We start from the raw sequence: 16735 nt of genomic DNA, 5'->3' as shown, positions 1-16735 counted from the left end.
AAGTTTCATTATAATAAGATTTTTTTAAATTTCACAGTAGTTAATCTCCATGTAGGTGCGATGTAATTATTAACTTGATATCGAAAAATAAAAAAAAAGTCATCAATTTTGAATCAAGATTATTGTTATGTCCATTCCCTAGTTTGGAGCAAACCAATTTTAAGGTCTGCCCCGGATACTTGAACAAATTTAAATGATTTTGGACTTTTCGTCTGACCTGAAATTGCGATATAATATAACTACTGTTGCCCTTGTTTCGAGCGGACTTTTGGAAAGCCACTCGAGTTTCAGCAACCATTACCAACAAATAAAATGACAGTCACATTGGTAAAACGGACAAACAATTTAACGAATAAATATTTTTTTTTATTTGTTAGTTTTTTGTCCGTGTTAAATTTATTCTCTGCATAATATTTTCTGAACCTGACCTTTGTGGAAACCTTTTGCTACCTGACGAATATCAGTGCACTTTAATACCACCCTAACTTTATCTAGTAGAGGCAACTATATTTCTGTAATGTTTTTGCTTTTGCTTCACATAATTGTAAACTACGTATATGTAATTAATATAATAAACAACTGAGAAGTTAAAACACTAATATGACAAATGTATTTATAAGTTAATTATAAAAAAAGATGAGTGCTTCAACGCATTGTACCTCACAAACGGCATGGGATAGGACTGTCAAATTGCGCAGACGTGTTTATGCGGATGCAAATATCACAAGGGATGTCACTGTGATTTATTACGCATGCATACTATGGACGTGAATTTACCTGCTAATCTCAGTGCAGCTACTCCCATTCAACCAACATGAAGCAAAGAAGTGTGAAGAACTACTAACAAGTATTACACCCAAGGATTCAGTGACAAGGTAGCTCTCAGAAAATACCGTAGAGTGCATAACATTTTCAAATGTTTCAGTGTTGCTGTGTACAAGTTGATGAAAACATTTGAGCGAGGTTGCACTTGTGATAATTCACGTACATGCAGACCACCGAAACCCAATAGAATCACTGCTGAGGTTATTCATGCCGTAACATAACAAGCCAGCATAAGTACATACGGATGTGGAATTATGAATTATGTCGTCCAGTGTCAGTCTTGAAAGATACCTTAGAAGCTACAAAATGTTAAAGCATTGAAAAAGACAGTTTAACTCAACATATTAATTTTGCGTTAAATCTCTTGACAAGACTAAAAGTTGATGACCAATGGTTAGCCAATATTATATAGACTGACAAAACAAACTTCACCCTCTTTGAAAGTGTCAGCATGTATAACTGCATTATCCAGTTGGAAACTAATCCACATGTAGCATTTTCTATACACCTCTATGATGCTACGGTGACAGTGTGCTGCTGTTCACAACTGAAACTGTTATTTGACCGTACTTGAAGAAGCATCAGCTCATGGATTCACAGTCAATGCTTCAAATTGCTCTCCAGGGCTCAAAACTAATCTGATTCCCATCTTGCAGTAACGAAGTGTAATAGACACTATGTTCTACACGCAGGCTGATGCTCCTCCAAATATTGGTACATTATGGATTATATGCAGGCTGATGCTCCTCCGAATATTGATACATTATGGTTTGGTTTGGTTTTGGAATTTCGCACAAAGCTACTCGAGGGCTATCTGTGCTAGCCGTCCTTAATTTAGCAATGTAAGACTAGAGGGAAGGCAGCTAGTCATCACCACCCACCGCCAACTCTTGGGCTACTCTCTGACCAACTAATAGTGGGATTAACCATCACACTATAACGCCCCCACGGCTGGGAGGGCGAGCATGTTTGGCGGGACGCGGGCGCGAACCCGCGACCCTCGGATTACGAGTCGCACGCCTTACGCGCTAGGCCATGCCAGGTCCTTGATACATTATGGATTACATGGAGGTTGATACTCCTCCGCATTTTGGTAACCAAGTGAAATACATCCCATGTAAACCTTTTCATGACAGAATCATTTTGCATCACTTTACTTGTAAATGGCCATTTCATTCGCTGGGCCTACTACCACTCGAATTATGGCTGTGTAGGTGCCTAAAGTCACACATGTATCGGGGGAAGCCTCGTACAGATCTAGACCTCAAAGATATAATTGTCCAGAAAGATATCATCATACTAGATGAAATGCGCGATTTTGCTGTAATATACATTTTCATATGAATGAAATGCATTCCGGACGATGGAGGATTACATTTTGAACAGTTATTGTGATTGATCAGGCATTGGGTCGTAGTGACGTCTATAATGGCAACATCTGAGAACTGTAGTATCTGCATCTTATGACATACTGCTTATCAGATATGACGAGCTGAACTGCGAAATTGACTTCATAATCACCCTCTCCTTCTCAACTTATGAGGAAGTAAAACTTTAGTTATACGTCAAAGAGAGTTTGTATTAAATTATAATAAATATCACTGAGAATCATCCATATTTCATGAACATTTTACATACAATAGCAAAATACGCCAGAGGAAAACGGATATAAATATAATACAAGAACAACCATTTTAGTATTTCTATCAGGGTAAATGGCCTCTGAAATGGGCTGCCTTCAGTTACTGGTAGATTCAGTTAATTTAAGAGAGCTAAGAGGAAAGCTTGATAAATAGTTGAATAATAAAAGCTGGCTTTTAAATGGTGTTTTTAAATGGTTTAGTTAGTTCGTTTTGTTGTCAAGCGCATAACTGTATAATGGAGCATATTTTGTTGTGCCACCACGGAAATCGAAACTCAAATTTTAGTGTTATAAAACTTCAGACCTGTTGCTCAGCAACTGATGGGCGAAGGATTTTGTTTGATTTAGTGAATATAACAGTTCAGGTGGACCAAAAGGTGTTTTGTTGTCCTCTAATGTTAAATCAGTATCATAACAGTTTCTGACAAAAAGTATTTTTTTCATTTAAATAAGTCATTCATTGTAAAGAGCTTAATCAAACAAAAATATAATGTAAAGTAAAATACAACCATATTAGCATAAATAAATGTATATGCGTATGTGTTAAATTTTGAACGACTTTTTGAAGGCCTCTGAGTCCAATAAACTGCACCGCTAGAGGGCAATTTGTTTTGAGCGCAAGAATGTTTTGGCTGAGTATTTACATAATAGGTATTGTGTGATGTAGACGAAACATTTTGTATTAACACTAAACCAAAAATAAATAAAAATAAGCCTTGTAAATAAGATTTTTGTATTAAAATAATTTTTAATTTTGGTAAATGCCTGGTTTTAAAGTTTTATTGTCAATTTTTTATGAATGTTCATACTTAAACAAATGATACTAGTATTAGTAATAATACTATAGTATATACAGGGTATTCGGAAAGTCACTGTGCACTTAAATATTTATTAACAGACATGTTTCTATATAGAATACAGGAGGTAAATATGAATGATAGTTATAAACAATGTTGAAAGTGACCCCTGTTGGCATCAATACAGGCCTGAATCCTTATTTTGTTTCTAAACACCGCTATCAGTTGCTGGCTTGAAATAGACTGAATAAAATATGATTACAAAACTGCACAGTGACTCTCCGAACACCCTGTAGTATTATTGCGAGTAATACTGTTACTGCTTGTACTTTTAATAAATTATTAAGATTAGTACTAATAGTAATAGTAGTGCTACTACTATTAGTGTTAGTACTGGTTAGTTTGACACAGAGTAACGTTTGGGAAAAATTGGAACGCATTATTGTTCCATCCTCCAAACTGAATTAGAATAATTAAAAAATACCCTCAATGCCAGTCCTTATCATTCATATACTCATGAAGCTTTTTGTTAAACTTATTTAAATTTACTGCTTCTACAACATTGGAAGGCAACTCATTCCAAAGGCGAACCACCCTACTAGAAAAATGAAACTGTCTTAGCAGAAGAGGATTCCTACCCTGCCAAAATTTATATTTGTATCCCCTAGTCCTACTGTACTAACTGTTAAGTATGAAAAAATATGATGCATCAACACTATCAATTCCTTTACACTCTTTAATACCTCAGTGAGATCCCCTATAACACTTCTTTGTTCAAGATAAAACAGTTTGAGAGATTTCAACCCTTTCCATCACATGCACCATTCTAGTAACCTTTCTCTGAGCCCTTTCTAACATTTTAGTGCCTTTTCTAAGGTAAGAAGCCTGAGACTGAACAATATTCGAAATTTATCCTGACCTGTGACTTGTAAAATTAAATTATAACCTCTAGATTTGTATTAATTAATTCTGTAAATTCACCATAAAATTCTGTTTATTTTGCTACTAGCAACAGCACACTGCTTGGTTAACTTTAGAGACAAATCAACTGTTATGTTAAGATCCCTTTTCTTCATAACACTGTTAAAGTTATTCCCATAAAAATTATACTTATATTTCAAATTATAATAACCCACATACATTATCTTGCAATTATTATAATTAAAACTGATCTGAATGAAGGGGTTGTTGTAGAAATCTCTCAAAGTGTTTTCTCTTGGGGAAAAAAAGAAGAGTTAGTAGAGGATCTGACTGAGGTGTTTTAAGGTTGTAAAGGGAATTGATAATGTTGATGCATCATGTTTTATCATGCTTATCAGTGAGAATTATAGAACTGGAGACACAAATATAGATTAGATAAGGTAGAAACCATCTTCAGCAAAGAAAACTTTGTTTTTCAAATAAGTTGGTTGGCCTATGAAATGGGTTGCCTTCAGATGTTGTAGAGGCATTAAATTTGAGTGAGTTTAGAAGAAAGCATGATTGATACGTGAATGGTAAGGGCTGGCTTTAAATTTTTTTAAAACTTAATACAGAATGTGATACAGTGAAAATAGACCACTAGGTTCCTTATTGTCCCAAAATGTTATTTCAAAGAAATTTCAGAAATGAAAAATCATCTATCTTTAACCATGTTGTAATTTTTTCCATTATTTCTAAATTCTCCATTCCAACTAGGATCTAAGGTTATGAGTTTTATTTAATACTTCTGGCATTACAACTCATCATTGCCTTTTTATTCTTTTTTTTTGCATTATGTTTACACTAGCCCTCACCACTGTCTAGCCCTCATTTAAAACTTCCCTTACAGCTGAATTAATAGCCTTAGAAAGCAAGCCCATTTCTATCTCTAATTAAATGTAAAACATCCATTTCATAAATCTTCCTTCATTCACTGAACTTATCCTACAAGTCCATTCAGCCAGTATGCTCATCTTTGCATATTAACCTAAGCCTAGCATTTAGCCATAGTGATGTACTTATAACTTAGGTTATAATTAATTCAGGGCAGTATCTCTGACAAAATTAAGTTATGACCTTTTTCTTTAAATGCCTTTATCAACACCTTGTACTTATTAATTAGCTCCTCTGACCTACCTCTTCCTCCATCATAAGTTCTTACATGCACCACAAAAACTGCATCTTTTATTTCTTGCTTTGTTAATTATATTTTTCACCCCCTGGATAGCATAATCTGATTCTTTTTTCCCTATTTACACCAAAGACTATTCTTTCTATCCATGTACAGTGTCAAGAAATCACTTATAACTGTAACCTCCTTATGATTCTCATCTTTATCTGACCCTTTTGTTTTTCTTTCCTCCAATAGTTCCTCATCTGCAGGAGCTGAGGGCTGAAATTCGTTGCTCTACAGAATAGGCTTGTTACAATTAAATTCACTACTTTTTACTCTGAAATAACTTTTGGATTTCCTGATAGTATGTAATGCCTCCACTTTAATTATGATAGTGTCCAAATTCTCTTCCAACCTAGTAATCTAATTTCATATTACAAATTAGTCTAGAATAATATTTCATATTTAGATTATTAGATTTATAATCATATTACACATTGACCTTATTTTGGGATATACCTCACCAGTTTCTCTTGTTTATTTTGGGTATATGTATTGACATTGTCACAGGACATAAATAAAGGCTTAAGTTATTCACACTATTGGCAGTTCTGCTCTCTTTGGTTGTTTGTTGGGATGGTGAATTTTCAAGAGATTTAGACTTGAATTAATTTTGAAACTTTTATGCTCATTAGAAAAGTAAGATGATATCATGCTAAAATACATTTAGAGGTTTTTAGCTTTACTGGACTGTTCCTGTATGTTCCTTGAATATAAAGAAGTTTCATTTTTTATACTGAGACCTTAAAGTTGAAAAAAAAACAATCTACATTTTTGTTCTACAGGTTTTAATGCCTTTAAATTTGAAATTTGTTTTGGGATGGTGGTGGAAATTATGACCTCAAACCTTTCAATTATCTATTTTTTTTCACAATGTTTATTAAAATTTGCCATCTTCATATTGTTTTAGCTTGTGTACCTTTTATGTTTTTATAAGGAGAAGATTGTAGTCATTTTAACATAAAATTCACAACATTCCTTGTAAACATATGGAATTTTGTGAATTTTATTTGTTTAAATGTGGGAAAAGTTTATTTGCTGCTTTGTAGATTCTGGTCAGAATAGTTAACTAGATTTTTCAAGCCTGTGGTTGAGAATTTCAACTTCTGATCAATGAGTACATAGTTTTATGTATAAATTAATTCATATTGTGGTACTTCTAAGAAATGAAAGATGAAAGAACGTATGTTTACATGTTGACTGATACAAGAGTGTTAATATTAAAAAGCAAGTAACAGAAGTGTAAGGTTATCCTCAGAAATTAAGTTGCAGTCATATGTCAGACTGTTCAGTGTTCCTTATTTGTGATGTTGTAAATCAACTTGTATCAATCTAATTTGCAAAAAGCCTTTAAGCTAGCATTACAGTTTTTCTTAGGCTTAATTATAAACTTGACTTTTGCTATTCATTAAAATTATCCTCATGACTTCTAAAGGAGTATACAATTGTATTGACTCAGCATTGGGTCCTGGGTATTTAAAACATTGTCTTTTACCAAGGTTAAAACTAATCTCGTTCTGTGGATTTTTTTTACCAAAACCTGTGAGGTTGTGAGCAAAAGTTTATTTTTTTAAAAATCTGAAACAAAAACTTTATCATGGTGTAGAATTTCAAGCGTAAAAGAGTGTGTGCAAGAAAAAAAAGGCTGTCATTTCAGTTTCTTCTCAGTGCAACATAATATAGAAAACTTGTAATATCTTTTAAGTTAATTCTTTAAATTATAAATCAGTTTTATTTTAAAATTATTTATAAAAAAATTGTAATTTAAAACACTAAACCATGCTCTATTTACTATAGACAACTGTTACTCGTACTACAGTAGGCCAATGCATGGCAATATTACAAGTTCAGCAAAAAGATATGTCTTATATACCTACTATTTTTGATTTTTGGACTTTGTGAATTATGAACATAGATTACTGAAGAAAACGTAACTTACGTTGGCTGTAGTTTTTTTAGGTTTTGTGAGAAAATGCTATTGTTTTATAGTGTAGACTAATTATCTTTTTATAAAAGTAAACATTTATTACTTTTTTCACCATTTCTGACTATTATACGATACCATACTTGATTATAAGATATTTATTTTCCCTATTACAACTTGTATAAAGTTCAGTACAATTTTCTGTTCAGGCCTATCACATATAATTAATGCATTTTTATTTCCTGTACCTTGAGTGTGTACACTGTCATCTAAATGTTAGTGAAATTTATTAATTGGTAAGTCCAAAAGTTCTGTTTGACTGTCTGTAATGTAAATATGTATATACTCTATGGTGTAACTGGTCAGTTTCTACTATTAGGGTTATGATTTTGATATTTCCTCTATACTCTGCCTTAAGACTTTTTTAGATGATCTCAAACCCAATGACAGTCTGTACCATATTTGAAAAAATATACACAGTAATTTTGAAAGAAAAAAAATAGATAACAATTCAAATTTTGTATTTAGAAATAATTACCTGGTATTCAAGTACTTTGAACAATGTTTTTAAAAAAATAAACTTCACAATAACATAACAAGCTTAGCTTTACTCAACAATGTCCAACATACTTCATTGTTTTTTAGGGGACATCAGCACGTATAGACATATTCTTATATCTCATGATCTATCTAAATTAATGATTGTAAATAATTAATTAGAAAGAACTTGTATGCAATAATGGTATAAGGATTTAAATATACAAGATAGTAATAAACATTAACCATAGAATTACTGATAAGATCTGTGAATGTTGGTTATTGGGTCCCTAATAATCTATTCACTACTGATTTTGGTCAACATAATGACTGTTACAACATTCATATTAGAGAACTGGCCAACAATTTGGCAAAATCCTGAATTTTTTATGTGAAGTATAAAGGAGATCACAGCAGTAGTTAGTGGTATTAACTGCAATATTAAGTTAACTAATGTAAGATTTATTATTCACAGCACTGGGTCATTGTTAAGCTATTTTTGTAAGTGCAGTATTTAATATTGATTTTAATGTTTGATAAATATTTGAATGATAAGGTTGGACTTTTTTATTTCTATTGATTAGTTATTGAGATGGTTTCAGTAGACCAATAGGTCCCTTGCAGTTCTTAGATTGTGTGTCTAAAATTGTTTTTTGTGTGACTCATGAGTTACATGTTTAAACTTGACTAATTCAACCAGTAATTACGATGCTATAATTTAAAGGCACTTTCCTTATTTGGAATATTTTGAGCTATCAGGGCTAAATTTATATTTATGCTGGGATTGTTAAACTGTTGCTTACAAGGATAAAATCTTAAATTTCACATAAGTTATGGTTGTCATGATAATATTCATAGTTTTAGCATTTGTGAATTAAGTTAAAAGAATTGTTAAAGAGACTTGGATAAAATCTTAAATACCTGATAAAAAATGCTTACAGAATCTAGTTTAGTGTAGTACTGGGATTGACTCTTATTAATACAACATGCTAATTATAACTTTTTTGATATAATTATTGGTGGAGCTATAAGAAAATGCTGTTAGTTTTATATGACCCTGTATGGTTTTATTGAACAAAGTGAGAGTATGATTGTAGTTAAATGTTTGCTTGAATTTTGATTAATGATAACAAAAAAAGTAGACTTATTCATTACAGCAGTAAGATGATGTTTAGCCAAAGCCAATGGTCTCCATATGCTAAAGAATATATTCCTCTTCAAGCTGGAAGTATAGATGGAACAGACACTGTACCTCATGATCATGGGATTGTTCGAGCTATGCAGGTAAGTTTCTGCTTAAGCTTGTTAGCATTATAATGTATGTTTATTAAGATACTGATAGTGGAAGTGTGTTTACAAGGCTAATGAAACATAAAAGTTAAAGTTTAAAACTTTTGATTATCCATCACAGTTTTCAGTGTAAAATGTGTAGCAGCACATCAAGGTGAAATTATTGAATCTAATAAACCATGTTTTCATGTTACATTTTTAAATTTAATTTTACAGAATTGAAAACAAGAATATCTTGCATTTACAGAATTGTTTATGGATTATTGGTATTTCAAATGAAAGAAATGTGCATAAAAGTAATTTATAAATTATTAAAAGTGAGCTGCATTTTTAATCTTATATTAAAAGTTAATGCTCTCTTTGATGCAAATTGTGTTAAGATGAAAGCAATTTCTTGAGTTAGAGAAAATGTATGGCTCAGTAAAGTCAGTTGGTAAACAGCAGTATGTTGAAACATAGTATAATGTTGTTGTGATGTAACTTTATGTTTATGATATTATTTTGCCAACATTGTTTCAGTATTTATTTACAAACATTATGGAGTACAGTACGATTGGAATGAAGCACTTGAACAAACTTTAGAATTGTGATACAATGCTCTGATACATTATGCTATCTTCACTCACATAAATGTTCAGTGCTGAGTCCATATGAAAAAAAATGTTTTGCATACCACAAGTTTTTAGCTCCCACATACCTTACAATGAAGTTGTTAAATTGCATCTTTCGTGTAATTCATTACGTGACAACCTTCCACCAGTAGGTGTGTAACACTTTTCTGACACAATTCCCTTTATGTGATTCTACTGGACTATCACTTCTTGTTTGGCAGTTGTCACTTCTCTTGTTGTGCTCTTTCATCATGTATTTTGTTCAACTTAGTACATTTATTTTTGAAAATTTAAAAAATTTTCTGATAACTTATTTTTTTAGTTTTTTTCCTGTTGTATGGTTGTTTGATTTTTAAGTGTTAAACAATAAATTCTGAAGTACAAGTTACCACTTGTAATTGTGAACTTGTCAACTCTCATCCATCAAGTGATTGATAATTATATGAATTAACCTGCTTCTGCTCCTATTTCTTTTGAACATGCCAAACCTGTTAGGGTCAGTGGGGATCCAGACAACTTTTTTCTTCTATTCATTTTTCTGTGTCGTCCTATGCCAAGAAATTGGCTAAGCCTAAGCCTTTTTTAGACATGATTTTTCAAGTATGCTCTGTTTCATACATTTTCATACATATATACCATCCTCCAGCTTTCCAAAATGATCCACTGAGATCCTGATTGATTTTCAACAGATAGCTTCTCCTTGATTACCTCCAGATTTGCTTCACTGGTTCTTTCTATACACACATGGTTTCTTTGTTGTTGGGATCTCCTGGGAAGAGATGCTGTTTAGTCTAGGCTCATTTACTGCCAACTTATCTCTGCAATTTATGTATGCTTTTTACTGTCCAGTACAACCATGGTTTTCATGGTTGCTCCATCTACAATCCCCTCGATGTGGATTCCTCTGTGTGGTGGGGAACCTCCTGGGAAGGTTGTGTTCTTTCAGTTTACCTCCTCTGGGATTAAAACATCACCCACTTATTTGCCATATGTGGTGACCCGTGTAGGGGAGGAGAGGATCCTGGTGGTTGAGGGGTCCAACCCTAACACACCACTTTGGGCTTGAATTCCTTTAGACGGGCAGCCTTGGGGTGGCCTCCCTTGGGACAATCGGCTGATCCACTGGGGCAAGGGCCAACCAAGTACTAGTGTTGGATGTTCTCAACAGGTATTGTGGACATTGTATCTGATGCTGGTGTTTAGGTATAGTGCTCAAAACCCTGGTGTTGCTGCAGTATCCTTGTTTGGCATTGTAGTGCATCCTCTCATGGAGCCCCATGGTGGGTAGGGTCAGTGGGCACCAAAATATTCCTTTTTTTATTATGGATCCTCCAAATAAAAATTTAAATAAAATAGTGAAGAAACAGTCCATAGGTAAACAACCATGTCTTGAAGATTCTGAGCAACAATCTTGAACATCTGTAACACCTGTTGTACCTCATTTTCTTATACTACATTCTCTTTCAGACAAACCTTTAGGGCAGATATCTCTCTTTTTCATTCAGAAGGGACTAGAGGGACTTGCTGGCTCTTCACACATTTCAACACAGTGAACTCCTTGCATTTAAAGGAAATTGGGGATATACCTATTGAGGTTACACCTCATGCAACTTTGAATTCATCAGGAGTAGTTATTGTTGAGAGGGATTTGAAGAACATCCCTGAGTCAGAGATTCTTGCTGGTTTCTCCACCCAAGGAGTTTCTGCAATGAGGCGCATCTTCACTCATAAAGTTGGAATTATGATGCCAACCATTGTCTTCATTCTGACATTTACATCACCACATTCACCTGCCACCATCATGGCAGATTATCTTAATTACAGAGTATGGTTATACATTCCAAACCCTCTTAGATGTTTCCAGTGCCAGTGGCTTGGTCACTTGAACAAATCATGTTGTGGTTCCTTGATGTGTGCATGTTGTGGTGGAAAGAACCATGATGTCTGTGAGTGTGAAATGGACCCTCATTCTGTAAATTGTAGTGGATCTCACCTATCCCACTTTTGTTCATGCCCTAGGTGGGTGGAAGGAAAAAGACAGCATTTGAAAATGATTCAAAACATTTCTTACCCTGAGGCTTGAAAGTTGCTGTACATCACTTCATCTCGATGTACAATTACAACAGAAAGTGTTTGTACCCCTGAGTCGCGAGTAGTTTTTTTCCTCATAACTTAAAAAGTATCACATATAGGATAATGAAAATATAGTATATTATAAATATTATACTACCACACATCTACATAAATATTTATGGAAATTGAATGACAAATAAACTGTTTATAAACAAATAACTAAACATAGGAGGGGTAGAAAGTGTTCATGCATTTACTTTAATGGTCAGTTGTGTAGCCTTTCAGGTGAATTACTTGGCGCAATCTCTCCTCATAGCCCTCCATGATGGTTTGACAGTACTCGACTGGTATTTTCTTCTATTCTTCTTTACAGAAGGCCTCCAACTCTTGCAAATTTTTTGGATGATGCTGATGAACCCTGGTCTTCAACTCATGCCAAACATTTTCAATTGGGTTGAGGTCAGGTGACTGCAATGGCCACTCCAGAATGCTTATATGGTTCCTCTGCAACCAGGATTGCATATATATTGATGTGTATTTAGGGTCATTGTTGTGCTGGAAGATCCAACGACGCCTAAGCCGCAAGTTCCAAGCATCATTCTTGATATAAGTGCCTAATATATCAATGTACTCTTCTTTTATCATGATTCCATTGATGTGGTGAAGGCTGCCTACACCAGAAGAGCTGAAAAAACCCCATAGCATGATCAAGCCACCTCCATGTTTAACTGATGGTGTTCAATGGAAGATTTCGTTTTCCCTTCTTACGGAAAATATAGCGAACATCATTGTGGCCGAAAAGCTGGATTTTAGTCTCGTCTGACCAAAGAATTCTCTTCCAATAGGTAAAGGCATACCTCAATCGTGCTTCTAAATGAACAGGTTTTAAATATGGTGTTCTACGAGGACGGCCTGCTTTAAACCCAGACGAGCGTAACATATTCGTAACTGTAGAGGTGCTTACTTCAACCCCAGTTTCCCTTACAAGTTTCTGTATGTCATTAGGTGTTAAATGAGGGTTCCTACTAACTTCTCTGAGAACCTTCCTCTTGGTTCTCTTTGGAATTTTGGTGGGGCGTCCGGAACGAGGGAGGTTAGCAGTTGATCCTGTAAGCTTAAACTTGGCAATTATACTTTGAACAGTAGATTTCGGCACATTAAGTTGTGTAGCAATGCTGGAAAGAGACACACGAGACTTGTATTTGTACACACATGTGTGTGTATAGGTACATCTATTTTTTCAGGTGTTTTTTACAGTATGAAACCTGCTCTTTGGCAGGTGGTGCCTGACCAAGTATATTTTAAGTAAACAAATCCATACTGTCAGGCCATATTGATTTTATATTTATAATTTCTGTAGCCATGAAATGCTCACTGTTGAAATGAAATGTTCCACAAAAATGCATGTAGGTTTTTCCTAGTTTGGTTCATTAATATGCCTATTCTGGACAGTACTCATCCGTGGACTTTATGGCTAAAATAGTAGGGGATAGTTAGCTATCTCTGCCATGCTTTTGCTTGAATAAGTCATATATGATTTGCTTTTCAAAGTAGGATTTTCTTGGGCATCTGTTGCACTGTCTCTAGTGTTGATGCTCTTCCAGGCTCTGCATCGAAATTCACTTACTCTCTCTTTTTTTCTTCCAGTGGAGTAATGGGAGTCCTTACTAATTTTCAATTCCAAACTGCTAGGGGGATGGATCTAGGAAGCATACTTCTCAATTTTGTATTGATACACAATAATGTAAAAAATGTTCAGTTTGAGAGTAAAGTGGTGGTATTCAGCTGGTGTAAATGATATGTTCTCTAATCTAATGCTTTGTCTCAGTATTTGAGGGGATTTTATAGTTTTGGAGTGAGCTGTCATAAATGCATTTGATCCTTTCATTTGGGACTTTCATTCCTATCCCTCTATAAATGTCAGTTTCCAGTGGCTTGGTTTTGGATTCAGAGCTAAACCAATCAATGCAAGTCCTTGCACATGTATTACAGCTGTGTCTGTCCCTCACTCAGTTATACTCATGTTTACTCCACCTGTGTTGTTGGGTCATGGTGATTGAACTTGCATATTAATATGGTTTTTCCTCTTACACTACCTGTGTTCAATTTAGTATACTGAGAAATTAACTATGCTGAGTTTGGTTCCTGCAGAATAGTTTTGAGTGCATTGGTTTCTATTACAGATAAATCTTTATGCCAATTGTCTGATTGTCATACTCCTGAATTGGTGAAACAGTTTATCACATTCCTCTTATACGTCATGCTCACAGATCATGGGGTTCTAGATTTCCCTCTGTTCTGCTGAACATGAGGTGAAGACAGTATAATCCTTTTTGTAACCCACCAAATGGCTCAGTTTTGGATTGTAGTTTACTTGTTACTGGTATGATCTTTTTTTTTTTACACCCACATCGGTGTTGGTGCAGAAGTGGTATAGTCTTCCATGCTTGATCCTCTAATGAAAAGATCTACTCTTTTTATGAGGTTCTTTGGATACTTTTGAGAAATGCTTCTTTATTTTTCTTTTGCACAACTCTCTTCACTTATTCAGTTGGATCCTAGTTATTTAAATGAGTGGAGCTAATGTACCATATTGGAAGTTATATTTTTACTATACTGATTTTATATTTCCTCTATTCACACTTCCTACCCTTCCTCCCACTGAAAACTGGTGCTTCTTTTCTGTACCAAAACTCAATGATAATTTGGTGGAATTGAATAGAGGGACTTGCATGCATCATGAGAGTGTGTGATGCTCCTGTGGTAGGGGATTGTCACATGATAATTTACATGGGAGATGTAGTTGAACCACTGGATTGTAAGGTATGTGGGAGATCAAGACTTGGGGCATGTGAAAAATATTTTGGATATAGAGTGCAACACTAAAGAATATTTATGTGAGTGGATGTAAGTACTCTTTGGAAATATATATTTAGTATAGAAAAATTATCACTTCTTTTCTTTCTTTATTTAAAACTACAGTATTTAATTAAATCTCAAGGTTTTGTTATGTTATTTATAGACATATAAAAATTGTAAACTGGACAATACTTAAATTAACACATGAGAACTTGGTTTCACAATGTATCTTAATTGGTTTATGACATGCCCAGTATAATACACGAATTTGTCTACACACTTGTATACATTAAGAGTTTATACTATTATTTTTGATACAACATGTGTATCTTCAACAAATTTGATAGACTTTTAGTAAAAATTACAAGTATTTTGTGCACAAAAATCAGATTTTCTAAAGAAACATTTTTACTGAAGATTTCTTTGTGAAAATATCAAATTTGTTTCATTACTAGTCTGAGTCCAAAGTGATTTCATATTATGATTAAAAAACTATTCTTTATTCAAAAATCTCAAATATTATTGACATAATGTCTAAAACCTCTCAATTATATTTCAAACATTTGTTTTCAGGAATACTATATTTTGTTATTTGCTATACTCCAACTATGTGAGGTCTATCACTTGACCAATCTCCTAACCATCATAAAAATTTTTTTTATATTGACCTTCCAGTCCTGCCTAGCTAACGTTACATAACCTGCATTGACGTGGTGCATGTATACTAATGTTATGTATCTCATGATATAAAACTGACCTTTTGTCTTCCCTGTCCTGGCTGTTTCTTAGTGGACTAATATTTTGTAATATACAGTCACATTTCAATTATTATACATTTAGATTATTAGTAGTTAGATATAAATTATCAAGTTTACTTTTCTAAAATGTAAAAGAATAAATCAAGAAGTAATGCAAAGAGTTCTCACTATGACCTCTGAACTCTGTTGCTGCTGGACAAAGGTTGATAAGCTTTTTTTAAATTTTGCACGTGGAGGATATCAAACAAAAATTTTTTCTAAGTTGTATACATACAGTCAAATAACCAAAAAATCATAAATAACTAATTATACCACAGAATTCCATTATAATTTATTAAGCTAAAAACTAAGATGTATTTAGGTTTTAAAAAATATGAAACTTTGAGCAGACTAAAGACACAACATGACTTCTTAAAATCTTGGTTGAAAAGAATGTAGTAGTCTTTTCACAGCTTAAAATGGCTTAGAAAACCACTAGTTTATGTTTTAAGCTGTTGGTTGGTAATTAATATGTCATATATTGAAGTATGTTTATATCAAGGTACAGTGTTTGTAACATCAAAAAGCTAAAATATAGAATAAGAATCTCATATATTTTATTTTGCTGAGATACAGCTTATGTATTGAATCAAACACAGAGGCCTCAATTTGTACAAAATTATAGACTTAGTATTTTGACATCACAAAAAACTAATTTTTAAACAGTGTTGCATTCAACATACCACATGACTTACTAAAATCTATATTTAGGTGTGTTCCTTTGATATTTATTTTTTAAATTAAGAAGTTAAGTCATATATAATATTAAATTTTGAATTATAATCTACAATTTGATTCCAAATCTATTGATATAATTTCATAAAATAGTAGTTCACTAAAATTTTGAATGCAACTCAACAAACTTGATGACATGGCCTTTGACTTGTGACACTCCTCAAAAGGGTTAATCATTATAAGATGTTTTTACATATGGTTTATTTCCATATTCTGTTTTTCAACAAAACATTCACTAAAGGTATACTATAGGTTTCATAAAATGTGTGTAATGCTACCTTAACTTCTTTCATATAGTTTGAATCAGTCTCACAGTTGTTTAAACCATACTATTCTATTATACGAGGGTTGTTCAAAAAATACGCGGACTAACGTCATAAAACAAAATGTACTTTATTTAGAAGTTACAGGTCTGGGACCCCTTCAAAGTACTCTCCTCCCCAATGCACACACTTATCCCAACGGTGTTTCCACTTGTTGAAACAGTCCTGGTACGCTTCTTTTGTAATGT

The 16735-nt window shown here is 33.5% G+C and overlaps 1 protein-coding gene across 11 annotated transcripts in view; it reads left to right on the top strand.

The window, feature by feature from the left end:
- The first annotated feature begins 3039 nt into the window (after positions 1 to 3039).
- LOC143249600 (U11/U12 small nuclear ribonucleoprotein 35 kDa protein-like) overlaps positions 3040 to 16735 on the top strand; it is a 30534-nt gene continuing 16838 nt past the window's right edge. For 2 of the 11 annotated variants that reach the window (XM_076499733.1, XM_076499725.1), the window contains exons 1-2: positions 3040 to 3118; positions 9017 to 9143. In XM_076499733.1, coding sequence (XP_076355848.1) covers positions 9024 to 9143 — 120 coding nt within the window. In that variant the 5' untranslated portion in view covers positions 3040 to 3118; positions 9017 to 9023. Of the gene's footprint in view, positions 3119 to 3166; positions 3186 to 3205; positions 3225 to 4007; positions 4761 to 5598; positions 7619 to 9001; positions 9144 to 16735 lie in introns of those variants that run through there. The other 9 variants (XM_076499732.1, XM_076499723.1, XM_076499727.1 and 6 more) reach the window with 9 other exon arrangements.

This window comes from Tachypleus tridentatus, chromosome 4, assembly GCF_004210375.1.
Source record: "Tachypleus tridentatus isolate NWPU-2018 chromosome 4, ASM421037v1, whole genome shotgun sequence".
In the NCBI taxonomy this organism is placed as follows: domain Eukaryota; kingdom Metazoa; phylum Arthropoda; class Merostomata; order Xiphosura; family Limulidae; genus Tachypleus; species Tachypleus tridentatus.
Note: the sequence above shows the minus strand (reverse complement) of the source record. Positions and strands in the feature narration are given on the sequence as shown.